Source organism: Xenopus laevis, chromosome 5S (assembly GCF_017654675.1).
Source record: "Xenopus laevis strain J_2021 chromosome 5S, Xenopus_laevis_v10.1, whole genome shotgun sequence".
Lineage (NCBI taxonomy): Eukaryota > Metazoa > Chordata > Amphibia > Anura > Pipidae > Xenopus > Xenopus laevis.
The window spans coordinates 87,533,647-87,553,538 of record NC_054380.1 but is presented as its reverse complement, the minus strand read 5'-3'; the positions used below and the strand labels follow the sequence as shown (position 1 = coordinate 87,553,538).

General features: G+C 40.3%; 1 protein-coding gene across 1 annotated transcript; it reads right to left on the bottom strand.

Annotated features, from left to right (window-relative positions):
• Positions 1-16,975: 16,975 nt before the first annotated feature.
• LOC108716342 lies at positions 16,976-19,407 on the bottom strand. The gene is made up of 2 exons (XM_041564089.1): positions 19,319-19,407; positions 16,976-18,256 (listed from the first exon to the last, which is right to left on the bottom strand). Exons 1-2 carry the CDS (start codon positions 19,346-19,348, stop codon positions 17,615-17,617), a joined length of 672 nt encoding a protein of 223 aa, XP_041420023.1. The 5' UTR covers positions 19,349-19,407; the 3' UTR covers positions 16,976-17,614.
• Between the last annotated feature and the right edge of the window lie 485 nt (positions 19,408-19,892).

The following is a 19,892-nucleotide window of genomic DNA, read 5'->3' as shown; positions in this document are numbered from 1 at the left end:
AAGCAGTGTGGAGAGCTCTGAAAGAGTTTCAGAAAGAGATCTGCAACAACAATGTCCTGATTCAATCGGACAATATTGCTGTAGTTTCCTATATAAATCACCAAGGTGGTACCAGATCGAGGAAATTGATCAAACTATGTGTGAAAATAATGCAGTGGGCCCAAATGAAACTGATTCATATACTGTATCAGCTTTACACATCAGAGGAGTGAACAACAAATGGGCAGACAGGCTCAGCCAACAGACAATCATGCCGGCCGAGTGGTCCCTGAATCAGGAGACTTTCTGTCAAATAGTGAAGAGATGGGGTTATCCGCAGATAGATCTGATGGCAACCAGACAGAATACCAAATACAAGAAGTTCTGTTCGATTTACAGAAAAGACAGACCGATGCATTTGGATGCGTTCTCAATAAACTGGGATCACCGACTAGCATACATATTCCCTCCAGTTCCAATGATACAGAGGGTACTAAAGAAAGTGAAAAGGGACCAAGCAAAGGTAATAGCCATATTACCTGGGTGGCCCAGGAGAGCTTGGTTTCCGGAGCTACTGTATCTTTCAAAGGGGAACTATTGGATACTACCATTGAAGCCAGATCTGATTGCACAGAAGGGGATATATTTCCCAGATCTCAGCAAACTCAAATTAACGGCTTGGTTACTGAACGCATGACATTGCTAGAGCAAGGACTGTCGCATGAGGTGGTGGAGATAATGTTGTTAGCCAGGAAGAAGTCTACATCCAGTATCTTTGGAAAAGATACAATTCCTGGTGTGTTCAAAAATAATTAATTCCATTACAGACGACAATACCTCAAATACTTCAGTTTTTACAAGAAGGGTTTGAAAAAGGTCTACAGCCCAGTACGCTGAAGGTGCAAGTCTCTGCTTTGTCAGTGTATTTAAGTTTAAGACTGTCGGCAAATACCTTGATAATGAGGTTTTTGAAAGCAGTGTCTCGGTTGAGACCTCGTGCAAAATCATATATTCCTCCCTGGGACCTAAATCTTGTATTGAATAAATTGTGTGGAATACCATTTGAACCATTAGATCAAGTGGAGTTGAAAATATTGACTCTTAAGGCGGTGTTTTTGACAGCAATAACTTCGGCTAGAAGAGTTGGTGAGATACAGGCTTTGGGAGCAACAGAACCATATATCAGATTCTGCCAAGATAAAGTATGTCTGAGGACCTTACCATATTTTGTACCTAAAGTGCCCACATCTTGGTGTGTTAATGCAGAGATAAATCGACCTACTTTTTGTGCAGAACCCGAAAATGAGATGCAAGAAAATTTACATAGGCTGGACTTCATCTTTTTATCCTGTTCAGTGGAAAGAACAGGGGGAAAAAAGCTTTGAAAGCAACAATTGCAAGATGGATTAAACAAGCAATTCTGTTGTGCTATGAGCTAGATGATAAAAGTCCACCAGAAATCTTAAAAGCTCATTCAACAAGAGGAATGGCAACGTCATGGGCAGAGAGAGCTTATGCTTCACCACAAGAGATATGTAATGCGGCTACTTGGTCCAACCTTCATACGTTTGCAAAACACTACAAACTTGACATCCTTTCCATGCAAGATACAGTCTTTGGTAGCAAAGTACTCCAAGCGGTGCAGGAAAGAAATTAATAATGTCCCTCCCAAATTAGGGAAGCTGGAATGGGAAAATTGGTATACTTACCATCGATATTTTCCTTTCTATTAGTCCGTAAGGCAGCACAAATATACCCTACCAGAATAAATATATTTAAGCATTGAGTGCGTGTGTTTATTATAAGCAAGGAGCTAGGAAAATAATATGAGTGGGAGGGGCTTTCTGTGGGGTTTAAAGGTTGTGTTTAACTATTTATTACCTGTCCTACCAGGAGGCATGGGATATTAACCCTTGATGTGTTGCCTTACGGACTAATGGAAAGGAAAATTTCGAAGGTAAGTATACCAATTTTCCCAGTGCTGGCTTTGCGCACATCGCAACACTTAGCCAGGCGTAAATTCACCTGGCGTTAGAGTGCGAAGTTGCGCCAGAGTCTATCTCCTTGGCGAAATTACGCCAGCAAATTTACGCCAGCTACCATTAGTAAATCGGGAAAAAAATACACAGTAATAAAGGATATCAAAGGTTTCGGTAGTCCGCTCCCTCTGCCGGTTCCCAAAAGGGTCTGTTCTCCCTCAGACTTGTATAGAAATCCAATCCAGAATTACGGAAAGAAACCAGCGCTCATCCAGCACGAGGTATAGAAGCCCTTGAGGAAGTCAGAAGACGAAACGCGTCGGGCAGTGACGTCATCCACGAGCGCACTGGGATACACGAGGCGGTCGAGACGCCGGCTAAACCATCTACACTGACTGCCTGGTGATTCCAACAGACGGCGAAGTGGTGACTTTCTTTTAATGCGAAAATTTTAACATTGTGAGTGTGATTTTAATGTTATTTTGGGATTAAAAAAGTGATGATTTTACACTATGTCAGCGCATTGTTTTAAAGCCACAGAGTCTGGAGAGAATTGGGAAGATGATCGTTAAACTATCTTTCTAAACGCCTAAACTCCGTTTAAACGTTCGTGAGTACCCTCACATAAGATTCACTTCACTGTGTGGATTTTAATAAGTGACACGGCAAATAGTATAATTTGAAAAGGGCACTTTTTTAGAAGTACTCTAATTTCACAAAGTGGTGTACTAAATTCATGTAAAAATACTACACTATATGGGAATCATTTTCTTGCCCCTTTGTTTGTCTATACCTCGTGCTGGATGAGCGCTGGTTTCTTTCCGTAATTCTGGATTGGATTACCATTAGTAAATCGGCAAAGTGCCACTCTGGTGAATTTTCGCCAGCGTTAGCCACTTCGCCCTTTAGTAAATTTCAAATACCTCGGCTTCCTGACGAATGGGTTTTTTTCCCCTAAAAAGCTTGGCGCCAGGGTCGATCCTGGTCCCTCTGCGCCAGAGTCGATCCTGGTCCCTCTGAGGCAGCTTGTGTTTGCCACCTGCCCTTCTCCCCACTGCGCTCATAGCTTGCTGTGCCTAAAACCTGCCAAGATTTTTATTTTTTTGTTTGGGGAAAAACCCGATCAGGAGGAATCTCAGATATTTAAATAAAGAAACCACACAAGAATTTAGGAACTCTTGCATGCTTTTAGTACCCAAAGGCTCGAGCATTCTTAAATCAGCCATGTGGTGTATAGCATTTCAAGAGACGTCTTTTCAAACACTCATATATGAATTATTAGACCTTTGATACTGGGGTAGAAATTGAAATGCAACTGATACTCCAGAAACTGTGTTTCACCCTCCTGACCCGAGCAAATCCACAATCTGTATTCCCTGTAACCAGGGCCGCCATCAGAAATCACAGGGCCCCGTACAGCAACATTTTCTGAGCCCCGGCCCCCAAGCCCCATCCCAGATCCCGCCCCCACACCACCGTAAAATGTCCACACAGACATCAGTGCTAAAAGCGGTAACCCCTCCACACTCACAAGTTATAAAAAGCCATTGGTGGTCAGGGCCCCCTACAAGTTAAAAAAATCATTGGTGGTCATAGAATATTTTTTATAAAAACATTGGTGGCCAGGGGTTTAATAAAATTAAAAAAAAAACTTATTAGTGTTCAGTGGAACTTACTTAGGTTCTTCTATAGATTCTTCAGCTCCATTCTTGGCTTCGGGTCTTTTTGTGGCTTTGGTTCTTCAACTTCGGCTACTTTCCTGGCATAGAGTCTTTTCGTGGCTTCAGGACTTCAACTTCTGGTCTTTTCGTGGCTTCAGGATTTCAACTTCATGTCTTTTCGTGGCTCCGTTCGTGGCTTCAGAATGTTGGCTCTTCAGCAATTTGGGACTTCGGCAATTTGACTCTTTGGGACTTTTGCTCTTCCGACTTTGGCTCTTCAGGACTTTGGCAATTCGGGACTTAGGTAATTCGGGATATTAGGCTCTTTCGGGGGCACATCACTTCCTTGCTGGTAAGGGGCCCGGCTTATTCAAAAAGTGCAGCACAGCCGGGCCCCCCTTGAGGCTCGGGTCCGGTGCAGTTGTACCCCCCTGATTCCTTACTGAAATTATTTTAGTACATACCAGGCAGGACCTAGAAAAAAAGGAACAATAATGATTAAATGCTAAAAGTCAGGTAACTATTTCTACACATTCTCCACTTAAAAAGGTTTTGTCACCCAGACATAACTAGCTGTACAATAAGGGGGTTATTTACTAAAACGTGACTTTTTTTCAATCTCTTTTTTAAAAAATCTCCTTAATTTACCATTCTTTTTTTTTTTTAAAAAAAATCAATGGGAAAAAATGTTGTAACAAAATCGAGTGTCAATTTGAATCATGAATTTATTTCAAATTGATGCTTTGAAAACTCAACTTTTTCTAGTTGTTGGTCGAAAAACTCAAATAATTCATATTATCGAACGAATACCAGCGCAAACAGCCTAAAACTATTATTTATGTAATCATTTGAATCTAAAAACAAATAAAACCATGTAAAACATTCTCAAATGAATCTAATATGTATTCTACTATTCATTTTCGATGGGTCTACCACCTCTCCAAAAAATTAGGAAATTTCTAAAATATCTCAAATTTTAAAAAATTCAATACAATTTGAATAGGACTCTTCCCACTGACTTGTATATAAACTTGCAAGCTTTTTGAATCCACAGTTTTACATTCTACAACATGGGTCTACAACCTCTCCAAAAAATGGAAGTCTCTAAAAACTATTATAAATAATATTATAAATAAAACCATGTCCAAAATCCTCAAATGAATCGAATTTTGATTCTACTATTCATTTTCGATGGGTCTACTACCTCTTCAAAAAATTAGGAAATTTCTAAAATATATTTTAAAAAATCGATAACATTTTGCCTAGGACTCCTCCCATTGATTTGTATATGAATTTGCAAACTTTTAGAATCCACAGTTTTGAATTCAAGTTTATCCAGGTTTTTTTGCATTTAACTAACGCTGAACATTCAAGTTTTTGTAATTATAATTTAAATTTGTGAGTCTTAGCAAAAAAACAAACAAAAACATTTCTAACTGTGGCAAAAATTCGGATTTGAACATCTATAAATCAGCCCCTTAGTCTTGCTCTTGTTATGCACTCACCTAGAGCTTTGCATTATTTAGTAGCCTTGTCACATGGTGTGATGAAAATGATGACATTAAGACTATATTTATTGTTCTAAAATAACGTACATGTCTCAGAAATTGTTTTATACAATTGTTTTATAATAAATATATTTTAATGTTACCAAGGGCAATCCTGGGGAAGCAGCTGAGGCGGCCCTAAATGTCATAAGTGGAGACTTGTAGCTCACAACAAACAGGATTTATTGTTTCATGCTGGGGATTTTTATCATATAGGCACAGGGAGTTTTATTATAGTGCACTAGCACAAAAATAAAGAAATCGCTGGCCTGATCAAGCTTTGCAGAAGTAATTACGTTTTACTACAGTTATGTTCTTGCTGCCAGCTTGGTGTTCTTTGCCAAGATGCCTTCATTTCACATTGTAACTTTTGTGAACACCAGAATGTTTACCACAGATCAAGCTTTTCTGGTATTGGATTGCTAATATTTTGCTTTTAAAAAAAAAATGGGTTAAGTAGAGCATAGAGGGTAGGATTGCTGCATTTTGGTAACTCTTAAACCTGTAAGTCGCAGGAACCTCAGCAGCAATGGTATAACATTTAAATTACGATTTATTATAGTCATTTACTATTTATTAAAAGTAACCCAAGCTGTTTTTAAACAGATATAAGCACTTCTACTGCAGTTTACAAGCTTTCAATTTACGTAATAGGTAATCAAACAATTATAATAAACACAATGATTCCACTGATATATTTATTCACTTCATGTTTTGTTTTTTTTTTTGCATTGCATGCGCACGCATACAGTATGAATTAATGGCAAAACATAACTGATCCAAACTCACATATGTAACGAGTAGTGATGAGTGAATCTGTCCCCTTTAGCTTCGCCAAAATGCATTGAAGTCTATGGGTGTCAAAATGTTTTTAAATGCGACAATTTTTTATGCGGCCAACAATTTTTTCTAACTCCAAATGCATTAACGTCAATGGGACGTTTTTTCTTATTTGAGTTTTTGTGTCTCAGCGACAATTTTGTCTTGCCGACTATTTTGTCCAAATGCATTAAAGTCAATGGGCATTTTTCTAATGGCGACTTTTTTGTCTCTGCAACAATTTTGCCAGCTTGGTGCCTTTTTGAATTGGTAGCTTATTGGCCTGTGTATGGGACTTACCTCATGGCCTGCCTGATCAATATTCTGTATATCCTAAAATTGGGCAGATGCAGTATCAATTGAGCATGTTAGAAAATGTTGTTGGATGAGCACATCTTGGCCCAGGGGCCCCAGATGATCCTGATTTGGCCCAGAACATTTATGACCAAATTGGGTAAAGATCCACTTGTTTGTTGAGGGGAACACCTGTGTATGCCTTCCGTTAGTCTATGTGTGCATAAACCTTCCATGAACACTTTTTATAAGTCGTGTCTTTTCAACAATTGCAGCTAAAATAACTTGAAGTGGTGCATTGTGTGCCAGTTATCTTCAGGAATCTGCCTAGTTCCATGCCTTATGGGAGCATATAGTTAGGAATATGCCAGGGTGCCTATTACAATTGGCTTAAAATGAATGAAATTTCTAGGCAAACACAAATACTCATACTGTGAATCTGTGCAGATTCACTGCTCGCTAGGCTTTATCAGGGACGTATGGATGGACAGGAGTAAAACTTGTAAGGATGTGGGAGATTAACCTTTTAATCTGACCAAGACAAGAACAAGTGTTCCTAAAGCATTTGTCCCACAGTATCACAGATACAGTAACAGCAGATATTGTGCCAGGCAATCTGTGTGTAATTATCCTGCACACGCTGGAGCCTGAAGGAGATTAATGTCATTGATGCCCCACTGCACAGAGATAAGAGCCCTACTAACACAGAACAACCTTCAGTTGCACAGGGGAGGTGTCTGGATCACTAACTCGTGAGTCAGGGACAAAACTCTTCTGTTCTCTAATGATTTTCTCAAACTCTCTGGCACCTGGCACAGTGAAACAGATTCCCTCAGTCTACGCAGCAAGAGAGTAAGTTCAATAGGAACCTTCAGCAAATGCGAATGATGCAAGCACTGAGCAGCAGGCCATGAAAGGAAACTCATCTTAGCCATAGGGATATTTATAGGAGTAATAATTGATATGCTAATTAATAGGCACAGACTGCAAATTATTATAATGTTTACTTAGGAACAGCAAGCACCGCCTGAACTATAGTGCCACAGAGTATACTACCTCTCCTGCAGATAACATAAAGCATTTTGTTATATACACCCATTAAACCTTACCGTTCTGGACTGAACATGTGTGGCGTATTAGAAAGAAAGACACACAATGAACATGAGCATTAAAACTGATATTCTGCAAACCAGATGGCACATCACTATGCCTCTCTTAAAAGGCCACTCTAATGCAATTGTTCTCATCTCTGGAGAACGTTTTTGCAATTTTGGAATTATATCAGCATTAGTCTTTGTGCTTGGAGAATAAAGTTGTCATTTATTAGGTGCTGGGCAGGGTGCAAAATGCAAAGAACAAGTGCGAGCCACCATGTGTTTTGCACTTTGCATCCTGCCCTGCACATAGAAGAATTGCCACAGGTATCCGCTCTCCCCAATGAGAAACACTGTATTCATCAGGAGCAGGGGAAGCACCACTTAAATGCACAAGAAAGCAGTGGTGAGTGGATGTCTCAATGTATTCCTGTACTTACTGCCGGACCTGCTTTGCACCTGACAATGCTGAGGAAACTACAGCTAGTCCCCAGGTCAGAGGTGTTTTTTGAATAAGCACTTTGCACTTAGTGCTCTTGCACTTCTGTCCAGGGTCTATGTAAATGTACATTTCTGGAAAAGAGTGAAGAAGACTGCTTCTGTATTAAATAAGAGAACCTTGCATTTGGGCAGCGCTTACATTGAATTTATTTAACATGAAATTTGACTCTTTTAATGTAGGGAAAAAAAAGCAAAATGGCATATGTGATTCCACCCTTGTCCAACAGATCAGGTACTAGGAAGAAGAGGCTAATAGGATGATGTATGATTAGAAGGAGTTTTTTGCATAAAGATTGACAAGCAGAGGGGTGGAGAGGGTGGCTTACCTTTGGATCCATAGCAACTTGGTCCAGCTCTACTGTCAAGCTAAGGAAAAGTAAACATGGGTGGGTAAGGGGTGAGGGTTTGTGTCTGGCAGGAGGGCCAGAAGAGCACCTGATTATGCAATAGCATGGTATAAATAGAAGGTAGCAGTTGCTGCTTTTCTGGTTTGAATACAGCCATGCTCAGTGGTAGAATTACCGGGGGAGTGGGGGGTGCAATTGGGGCTCTTGCGAATCCGCAGCAATCGCATCAGGAGGGGGTTCTGGTTGCACGGCCTGCATGCGGGCCTGGAGATGGGTAGTTCTGTGGCCAAGCTAGGAATCCAAGCCAGGAATCTTGATAACTATTGATTTGTATGCGTCAAATGGCTTTAGACTAATATGTCAGTAATACTCTTTATTCCTCAGTGAACTTTATCTGTGATGGGGGCCCCTCCTAAAACTTGTACTGCCTTATGTTTTAAGGGGTTAAGGTTTTTTAATCATGCCGGCAGCGAATAATGTGAGAATAAAAATTGCTTTTTATTTTTATACTGTGCGCTTATTTATTAACAATTATTAAGGAGTGTTTTTTATCAGTGAGAAATGTCATGCATGCCATCCACTCTTTACCAGATGCATCTTGTCTTATGTGATGTACTAGAGGGATGGAACAATGCGAGAGAGAGAGAGAGAGAGAGAGAGAGAGAGAGAGAGAGAGAGAGAGAGAGAGAAAGCGGAAGAGAGATGCTTTACGATACTTTTGTTGGGTTAGTGGTTTGACATTTACCTGATATTATCATAAAGGTTTCATGTAAATCTGCATTTTATATGAGGGTTTGGTGATAAAATAATTTGCTCCTACTGTCGGCATGTGCACTCAGATATCGAATCCAATGAGTTCTGTTGAAGTTAAACGCAAGTTTGCATTCAGGTTCTGCATTCAGGTTTACTCTAGATTTTCCATGCACCAGGGAAGTGAATGTTTTTCACTAGCAGCAGACTATACCCTCATAATTTTATATTTATGGGGTTGTGCGTTGAAGAAGCTGTTTAACATGTTGACCTGTTTTACCAAAATTTCCAACAGCATTTAAGGGTTCACTAAAGGACATCTCTTTTGTGTCTATCATGTCAGTGAATGAGTTAAATACTTTTCTTCCTAAAATTATAGTGTGAGTGGTATTTCTGGAGGTAAAGTGTCAGCTTTTCTGGTCCGTGTGCTCAATCTGCTAGGTAAATAGTCAAAGCAAATAGTGAGCAATGGCCATATTCCTTTTCTCTTTAATGCACCCACATGTGCAGCTATGAAGTGTACAGCATGTTGGCAATTTGGTATGAAGTATTTATCCAGTTCGATAGCAGTTTGTGGATACAAATACAGGAGTGTGTACATTGAAAGGGGAAGGCTGCTCTGGTAGCTCAAGCAGAGAATAATTATTTGCTTTATACAAAATTATATACAGTAACTCTGCATTCTTTCCAGCTTTTACTCCAAGTGTATGATTGGTAATGCCTACCATAGGTAGATGGGAAGTATAGGGCTCACCAATATATTTGCCCCACAGATCTTTCTATCTCGCACTCCATTCAGACCAGTACAAGACAAGTACCTCCCACACATATCCCCTCTAGATGCTGTGGTTGCACAGCAGTATAAGGAAAGCCCTTTCTGTTAGTCCAGAGCAGTAGTCCCCAACCAGTGGCTTGCAAACAACATGTCCCTCACAAATCCCACAGTGGCTTCAAAGTAGGTGCTTATTTTTTCATTCATAGCCTGAAGGCAAGCTTAGTTGCAGATAAACCATATGTAATGCCAACTAGAGCCTCCTGTAGGCTGCAAGTCCATATAGGAAGGGCCAGATTCTGTCTACGGGCATCCAAAGCCTGGCATTATCCTTCGCCCACACATGCAAGCCTGTCTGCACCTGCGTTCCTGCCACCCTCAAGATCACACCCATGCACGAGGATGGGGTACAGGTATCCTCTATCATCACCCTATGCCCCCAGGATCGTGCACAAGCGAGATCAGTTGCAGAGGGGTCAGGAAGAGCAGAGACCTGTACTTCTAGACCCCAGAGTTCCCCACATGCGGCTTGGTGGCATGCTGCTCCTTTATCTGTGCCACCCAAGGCCTGGGCCTTTGTGGACTTGCACAAATCCGGCCCTACAAATAGGTGCTGCCACTATCCAGCATATTTGTCACCCCCATGAACTTTTTGCATGCTTGTGTTGCTCTCCAACTTTTTTCTATATTTGAATGTGTCTCCCAGGGAAAAAAGTTTGGGGACCCCTGGTCCAGAGGAAGGGTTTTACAGCTTTTCTCGTTCAATGACTTGTACACCACCCAGTTACTATAGGTAACAGACGTGCTATAAAGCTTGCTGCCCAGCTGATGTTAATGCCCTAGTTGTTTTAAAACTGTACCAGCAAGGTAACCACTATTGTTACAACCCTGACCTCACTAGTAATGCTCCAATCTAATGAGTTACTGCCACCTCCACATCCAGCTTTCCCCAATATGCTAAACTTGGTCACCACCAACAGGGTGTTAAACCCATGTAGTATAGATTTTAACTTGTTATATAATATATAATAAATTAAATAACAAAAAGAGTTTCTAGTTACAGTATAATGAAGCACATACAGACACAGTATAGAAGACTCTACAAGGTGAACTCCGAGAAATTCCACCCTTTTTACATATTTAAATTCCTACACTGATGTAATACATGTCCATGGTAGTTTGTACAGAGGGGTCACTAGTCGTTTCCAGGCGTAGCCTAGGAGGTGTGGTGCCCATCCAGTGCATAGCTACAGTTTTTTGGCGTTTCCGCGGGATTATGTCATCCAGAACACCCAGGAGGCTTGTTGCTGGAGCAACCACTCTGGGAAAGGCTAAGTTGTTTGCCAGGTGTTCTATCACTTTGGACCAAAATCTGTAGGTTTGGGGCAGGACCAAATCATGTGAAAAAAGCCGGCTGAGGCCGTGCCACATCTAGGGCAGGAATCAGTAGGTTTTACATACAAGTGATGGAAGGTTTTTTATTTAATAACCATGTCTCTTATCAAGGCCAAGTTATTATAAATATTGTCTGTCGCTTCTTCCCAGTCATCAGAAGTGAGTTCAGGAATGTGGATGGACCACCATTCCTCTGCTGTTCTGAACAGTTTTGGGCCTGATCACAACAAGTTTTGGTGAATGTTGGAAGTTAGTTTAACCGGGGTAGGGGAGTGGAGGATTTCCTCTATAGTAATGGAGGTTAATTGCAGGGGCAGAAAATCAAATTAAGATTCCAATGCATGTCTCAGCTTGAAGTATTTATAAAAGGGGGGCTGTGTTTCTTGGATCTTTTCTTGGATTTGGCGGTAAGTTGGAAAAGCTGTGTGTTCCAGGAGGTCACTGAGATATTTAATATGATGCGGGAGATGTGAATTTGTTTTTTAGATTGTGAAATAACTACATTTTAGAATGTGAAATATCTAAAAAAAAACTGGCTAGTGAGATGTGATAGCAGCCATTCATTGGTGATTTAGTGCAAAGGAACAGTACAAACGGATTTGTTATTGGGGGCCTGGGGAAAAGGCTGCAATGGAAAGGCTCCTAGATATCACTGCACTTCTTACATTCCCCCTCTATCTCCAATATTTAATTGTGTAGCCAGTGCACAGGCATGGGCATCAGGTGAACCAATATGGTGTATACACAAGATTTTGACATGATTTGGCAAGATTTTAGCTTGCCTTAATAATAGTATCCACAAAATGGCTGCTGCTTGTTTGATGTGATTGTGATTTACAAGACTATAAGAAATAAAATTGAAATCATGTATATGGTATAAGTGAAGTTTATTTTGCTTGAAAAACATCATAAAACAGAATTTGGAATTATTTTTTAGGGTGACAGGTCCCCTTTAAGTGATCTTGGATGCTGAAATGCTTTAAAATGCTGTGTAAATGTACTATGATTTACAGATATGTGTCATGCATTCTGTTCTTCTGCTTCACTGTCATGTCACTCCAACGCCTTAGTCATTGAGCATGGACAGGTTTCCAGGCCTTAGGACTATACATGCCCATGGATAAGGTAATGTTTACACTAGTGATAATATGGCAGGTCACATTCTGAATGATATGGATACACCTCATGTGGGTATCCAGGAGTCATACAATAGAAAGAGGAATGATTTAACCATTAAACATCTAGTAATTCCTGACAGGTGTAATTGACTCAAATATAGAATTTGAACTTGGATTCCAGTGGCATAATTATATTATATATATATATATATATATATATATTATATATGAGGCAGGTGCAAAATGTGCCCCATTTGACCCTCTGATCCCACTATATACTGTAGTTATTGTATAGTTATAACTATATCTCACAATACTACTGTTAGACTTTACACAATGTTTGTTACTGAAAGCAAAATAGAGTTCTCAACACAAACAAAAGCAACTTCAAACTTTTGTACATTGTTCCAGCAAATGACAGATCATTCTCAAAGTCAATAGAAGAGGTACACAGAAAGCGATTTAATGTCAAACTTTACAAAAATCTTTCATTTATGAAACTGGAGCGCGACTTTGGGCACAATGACATTCTTTTAAACACAAATACCTCTATATAATCTACCATACCTCAATTTTACTTTATTCTTCCATTGTGAATAATTTGTGTTATTAATAATTACTCAGCAAGTCCAGTTGTTTTATAATTACTTATATTAGATATACCATGGCCTGGATGAATAAAAATCTTCATAGTCATTTAGTGTTATTAAGCACTACCATTTAGTTTAGTTTATATGTATTATTAGTAATTAGCCATATAAACCAAATGACCGTTGTCAGTGCTTTTAATGTCCATTCCGTTCACTGGCACAATCACATTCAGTTTTTATATTAAAGTTGCACTCACTCGGGCGTGTAATTGAGAAACACGTTTGGGTCAGGCTGCTCTGGGGTGGTGGTGAAGGGATGAATATATCTTGAGCAAATAGGAGTGTACAGGTTGTTCTTGCTTCCAGTTTCCATAGCTGCTAATGTAAAAAGCTTACATTGTGTTGCAATGCGTTATGATAACAAGATCTTTTTAGTAGAGGGGAAAATTGTTTCCCTTGTGTATATGTTGACGTTCTAGACAGATACTGTTTATAAAAGTATATACAACAGTAATAAGAATTTTTTTTTTTTTTTTTACTTTGCTGACCTGTCAGTACCCATGGTCATGTATGTGTCTAAAGGCAAATTTGAGGCAATGAGTAAAGTGCTTAGTCAATATGCAGTTAAACTAGTAGTGCAACCCTGAGAAAAGAGTGGATCTTCCTCTCTATTGGCCACTGCCTGGTTGGATATGTGAAGAGGCAACTCAAAACCTTCTTGTCTAATCAGGGTTTGTATAAGCCCAGAGGAACAGAAAGCACAATTGTTAAGTCAAAAATAAGCTAAATACATGCAAAATCAGAATCAGGGAAAACTAGCCCATGCACCAGTCCACTCTTTATCAATTTTACCCATCCCCATTGGGGTAATTGAAATCAGGATATAGCCTTCAAAACTTATATTAAGTATGATTCAGTATGTCGCTGAAGGTCTCCAAATAGATACGTATGATTGGCGGGCCGTGTGTGGAGTGTCCCGTAATTTTTCATGAGATGGCGATCGGTCGTTCAGTTGATTGGACAGGTTACAAAATTTCTCGCGGCTACCGATAATATCTCTGCATGTATTGCTGCTCTGCCGATATCAGTGGGAGACGGTCACCAGCTTATGTCGGACATCACTTTTGCACGATTGCTGTCATGGGCAGAACATCGGCTGATCTGTTATTTTACTACTTTAATTGATCTGAATGGTTAGTGGCAGGTCAGGAGATGGCACCGAACGATCGTTTGTCCGATATGAAGGTAAATCTGCACACTATATGGCCACCTTAACAGTGGAAATGGTATGGGATTACCAACACACTGCAAGCAGAGGGCAATAGCCGGAGGAAGTCTTGTTCTGGGTAGCCCAGATGTCTCTGTAATGGTATGGAAGCAGTATCTCCTGCCTATGGTGACTTTAGGCTAGGGCCACATGGGCTGAAATCAACCTGCTGAAATCCGCAAGCCGATTTCAGCCCCCACCACCGACAATAGCCTCCGTACTGTTTCACGCATTGAGCCATTGTGTTCGCTCTGGCACTAACACACTCTGTGGATTTTGGCAAAGAAATGTGAAACTCTGCATTTTGTGACAAATTCTGCCTGATTTCAGCCCTGTGTGGCCCTTGCCTTATAGTGTTTCCAAATCTTTCTTTGTTATTGACACACAAGTGATGTTCTGTAAGTGGGGGTCAGTTGGACAGCACTGTTCTAGATAACACTGTATTACCTTTTTTTTACAGTTCAATACAGTTCTTATCTCATTTCACTTTTCCCTATTCTTTCTCTCTCCCCCTGACACCCATTCCCCTACTTTTACCCGTTCCTTTGTTCTTCCACTCTTTCTCTTTTCCTCTGGAAGCAGGAGCACCTATACAACATTTTCTGCTAAGTTGCAATGTAAAGATATTACCTCTCAAACAGGAAGCTAACCTTGTACTCTGTGATTCATGTTAAACAATTTTCAAGAATGCTGTTGACAAGGGGATAAGAATTATTGACAAAGCATTTACTAAAGTAAGATACAATAAATACAGTAATACAAAGTTCATGACAGATGTACAGTATTTAACAAGTTTTATATGTATATTTTACTTTATACACTTTTACAATGCATGACTCATGCCTACTACAAAGAAACTGTACAGCATTAACATTTATAGATGTTTGACAATGACTGCACTGCCAATCCCCTGTTATCTAAGATCAAGTGGGCACAGGGTCGGACTGGGAGGCCCCACTCCGGCCTCCCTTGCTGAGCCTGTGCGCCGGTGCACATGTGCGCTGTGTCGATTGTGTGAGTACACTGTGACTGCCCGACAAAAGGGAGGTTGCGGCACAAACTTGTTTCTTGGTGCGGATCTGGGCCGCCAGGGCTCACAAGAGCCGGGGGCCCACCAGGTTTTTTCCCGGTGTCCTGCCGGCCCAGTCTGATCCTGAGTGGCCACAACTGGCCTAATGTTCCTATAACTTGTGCAGTGTCGGACTGGGATGCCAGGGGCCCACCAGAAAACCTTAGACACTGGCCCACTTTCCAAACTATTATTCCTCCTCTCCTCACTCAAACTCTTTATTCTCCAAGTCTTTTATATCTACTTACTATATCCTTCATTATTACAAATGTTTTCCCCATAAAGAAAAAGGGAATTGCCATGAAATATAAATCACAAATTCACATAAATCCCAGAGATCCTCTCAATAGATTGTTACACAGATAGGAAATACTCTTTGTAAATCTCCTCCCCAGTAGTAGTACTGCCTGTTTTGGTGATCCTTTCCCCAGCAGAGGTATCCTCACTGTGGTATCTTTCTCTCTGGCTCTCTGGTCCTTGTGCCCACTCTCTGGTGATATCTTGCTTCCGTGGCAGACCTCCTACACCTGAGCTCACCCACTCACCCGTGATGTCTTGCTTTCTGGCAAATCTCTTTCCCTGAGCTCACCCACTCGTGACTTGTGTCCCTGTGCTGGCAGCCGATCACCGCAAGGGTACTAACCCCACTGTCCTTCTCGTTGGGGCCTTGAGCTGCCTGGCTAAACAACCTGGCACCTGCCTTTTGCTCCTAAAGGGACTATGCCAATGTTAACTATGCTGAACTTTAACTAACAGGCCTGGGAACTGCCCAGACACAATCCTGTACCCACCTCCCTGCAAGATGGGATCCAAGAAGAGCCCTGAACACATGTGCTCTCCTTTTATCCAAAATTATCTTATCTTAAAAATTATATTTGCCCTGCTGGGCAAACCTTAAACTGCAATAGACCCAGGAAAAAGGACATAGCTGCCTGGGTAGGGTTGCCACCTGGCCGGTAAACATTATGGCTTATCCCAATGTTATTAATATGGAAAAAAGATAAATAAATAGGAAGGCCAGTATTTTATTAAAGTAAAACCACACTTAAATCTCAGGGTCTCTACAACTATTCCATAAAAATGTCTTTAAAGAGAACAGCTACTGATAAACTTTCAAATCCATAACTTGTATGCCATACCTCAAGAATTGTAAAATCCACATACTTAATTAATTAATTTCTGCTGTGAACCAACTAGTCAGCTGTGTCTCACTTACACTTTTGCTGTGTTACAAATAAAACACTTTAATTCACCTTTACTAGAGTGGGCTGATCCCTGCATCGATTGTATCATTCCAATTGATCGTGCACCTTGCCTGCGACAAATCAGAGTGCGGACACCCAAGCATCTTTATATATATATATATATATATATATATATATATATATATATATATATATATATATATATATATATATATATAGATTTGCTCATAAGGATCCGCACACCAAAATTCTTTCATCAAAATTCAGTGCTTTATTCAGTACATAGATCCGACGTTTCGGCCCACATTAGGGCCTTTTTCAAGGATTATCCTTGAAAAAGGCCCTAATGTGGGCCGAAACGTCGGATCTATGTACTGAATAAAGCACTGAATTTTGATGAAAGAATTTTGGTGTGCGGATCCTTATGAGCAAATCTATATATGAATTTTTGGACCCTGCACCCACAGGAATTACACTAAGTCCGGTCTACAGAGTGCGGTCGTTTCACACAGACTATATATATATATATATATATATATATATAGTCGGTAGGGTGGCACACCGCTTCCTGATTCTCTACCTGGGTGCCCGGTAAGGGATTTTATGTAGACCAAAAAATGACCAGCAACACCAGGATTTCAGTGAAAAAGAAATGTATTCATATGTGCATATTTAGCCAACGTGACGTTTCGGTCCTCTCAGGGACCTTTCTCAAGGCAACTATGCCTCCCATTACAACAAGTTTATATAGCCAATAGTGAACAAACAATTAAGGAAGTGACATCACCCTATTAAAGTGATCAGTGCAGTTTTAAGAACATTAAAAGCTTATGATCTGATATACAAAAATTCCCACATATCATTAATAAGGGTGATTAAGATACAGTTATAATATTATATAAAATGTTAGAATACATAAAAAGCTCTAAATAACAGTTATTTGTTGTGAGTCCTGTGTATATAAAGTGCAGAGTGCAAGGTGCAAAAAGAATTTAAAATATTATAAATATTATAAACATCTGTATCTAGTCTGTCATGGCTCGAGACCCCTCAGTGAATTATGTTCATATTAATTTGATTTAGTTTACTTTACTTTTATATTTTTATATTTTTATATTTTTATATTTCACTATATGTCTCCAATCCAACTGATCCATAATATATGATTATATGAACATGTCCACGGAGTATATAAGCCATACTGATCAATTACTATAGTCTATCTACTTATCCTGTGGCTACAAAACAATTTAACTGCAATGCCGTATTTAGGCCCCTTGGAGCCACGCAGTCCAGTTCATATGTCCAGAATGCCTCCCTCTGGAGCAACATACGGTCTGTGTTCCCTCCTCTTGGGGTATCCTGGATACAGTCGATAGGCATACATTTAAAAGAAGAGGCAGGATGTTTAGCTTGTAGCCAGTGTTGGGCTACTGGTTGTTTAGATATATCCTGTTTGACATTTTTCTTTGGTTTAGGTTCCAATGCTGCCCGGATTGTTGAACGATGCATACTAATCCTTTCACGTAATTGTCTATTAGTCTTCCCGCAGTATATAAGACCGCAGGGGCATTTAATTATATAAATCACATTTCGGGATGTGCAGGTAAGTCTGTGCTTTATATCATATGGCTTCCCAGTGTGTGGGTGGAAAAATGTTTTCCCCAGAATCAGTGTATTACACATTACGCAGTTACCACATTGAAATGAGCCCATTTTTTGTACACCCCTCTGATTGTTATCATATTTATTTACCGGATCTGCGGATGACAGTAGCTCCTTAAGGTTCTTGTTTCTCCTATGGCCAAACCGAATCCTTTTTGAGTTTACCGCAGTCAATTCTCTGTCCGTTTTCACTATAGGCCAAAGCTGTAAAACAGAGTTTTTCATTATTGGGGTACGGGCATCATAGGTTGTGGTATAATATAGCACATTGTCTTTATTTTCCTTCCTTTTCTGATACATTTCACCCTTTAAGACCTCCCTTCTGTCAAGGGTCATAGCCCATAGCTTGGCCTCATTTACCACTGCCTCGGGGTAACCCCTCTCCAGGAACTGTGCGGCCATTACGTTCAAAGCGGATAGTTTTTCTTGTTCCTTACTGGTAATACGTATGACCCGTAACATTTGTGACCTTGGGAGAGAATGTAAAAGATGTTTTGGGTGACTGCTTTTATAGTGGAGCAATGTATTTCTGTCTGTGGGCTTCTGATAGACCTTAGTCTGCAAGCAATACAATTCCCGATCCTTATAAATCATCACATCTAGGAATTGAATGGACTCCACATCATAGTGTAAAGTAAACCGTATAGTTGTGGGTAACTTATTGAGATCCTCCACAAAACTATGCAGGTCTTCCTCCGGCCCAAACCACAGAAAGAACAGATCGTCTATATAACGTCTGTAATAGCCCCCATATTTGCGAAAAAGACCATGGTTCAGTATATGTTGTATCTCATATTGATTCATGAAGGCATTAGCATAAGAGGGGGCTACATTTGAACCCATGGCGGTCCCCAAAAGTTGGAGGTAAAACTGGGTCTCAAACTTAAAGTAGTTATTCCTGAGTATGAACCCCAATAATTCCAAGACGAATTCCACTGGAGGTCCCTTGTATAGTGCATTCCCACACATTAATTCCCTGGTGGCCTCTATGCCTGCATCGTGTGGTATACACGTGTAGAGGCTATTGACATCCATTGTCACCAGGATAAAAGATAAATCATTTAGGTCAATACTCTCTACCACATGGAGAAAGTCAGTGGTGTCTTGTACATAGGAACCAATGTCCTGTATCAGAGGCTGCAATAAAGAATCCACATATCTAGCTACTTTTTCAGTTAATGAGCCCACTGCTGCTATTATAGGTCTCCCTGGCGGATGTGTGAGGTTTTTGTGGATTTTTGGTAAAGAGTACATGACAGGTCTTACCGGATATTCCACGTACATCGCATCCCTCATTTTCTCGGATATCCAACCACCAGTGCAGCCTTCCTCCAAAATTTTCTTCAAATGCGTTTGGAATCTACAAGTAGGATCAAAGGTTAAACGTTGGTAACATTTAGGGTCTGATAGTTGCGTCAATAATTCACTCCTATAGTATGAGTAATCCAATACTACTACGGCACCACCCTTATCAGCAGGTTTTATTATAATATCTGTCCTTTCCCGTAAAGATTTCAGAGTTGCCCGTTCGTCCTTTGTCAAATTACCCCTATGTTCAGTGAGTTTAGGAAGTTGACATACAGTTTCATTCAGCATCCTAGAAAACGTACGCAGGGATGTATTGGCCGTGCCAGGGTCAAAGTCACTTCTCGTATTAAGAGCAGGGCAAGATTCCCCCATTGTTGTGGGTCCGGGCCTAGCTTTAAAATACTCTTTTAATCTGAGAGTACGGGTAAATTTATAATTGTCTACCACATTCCAAAATCTATGTTTTGTGGCTGACGGTACAAAGGATAACCCTCGAGCCAGGATATTCATCTCACCTGCTGAAAGTTGGTGG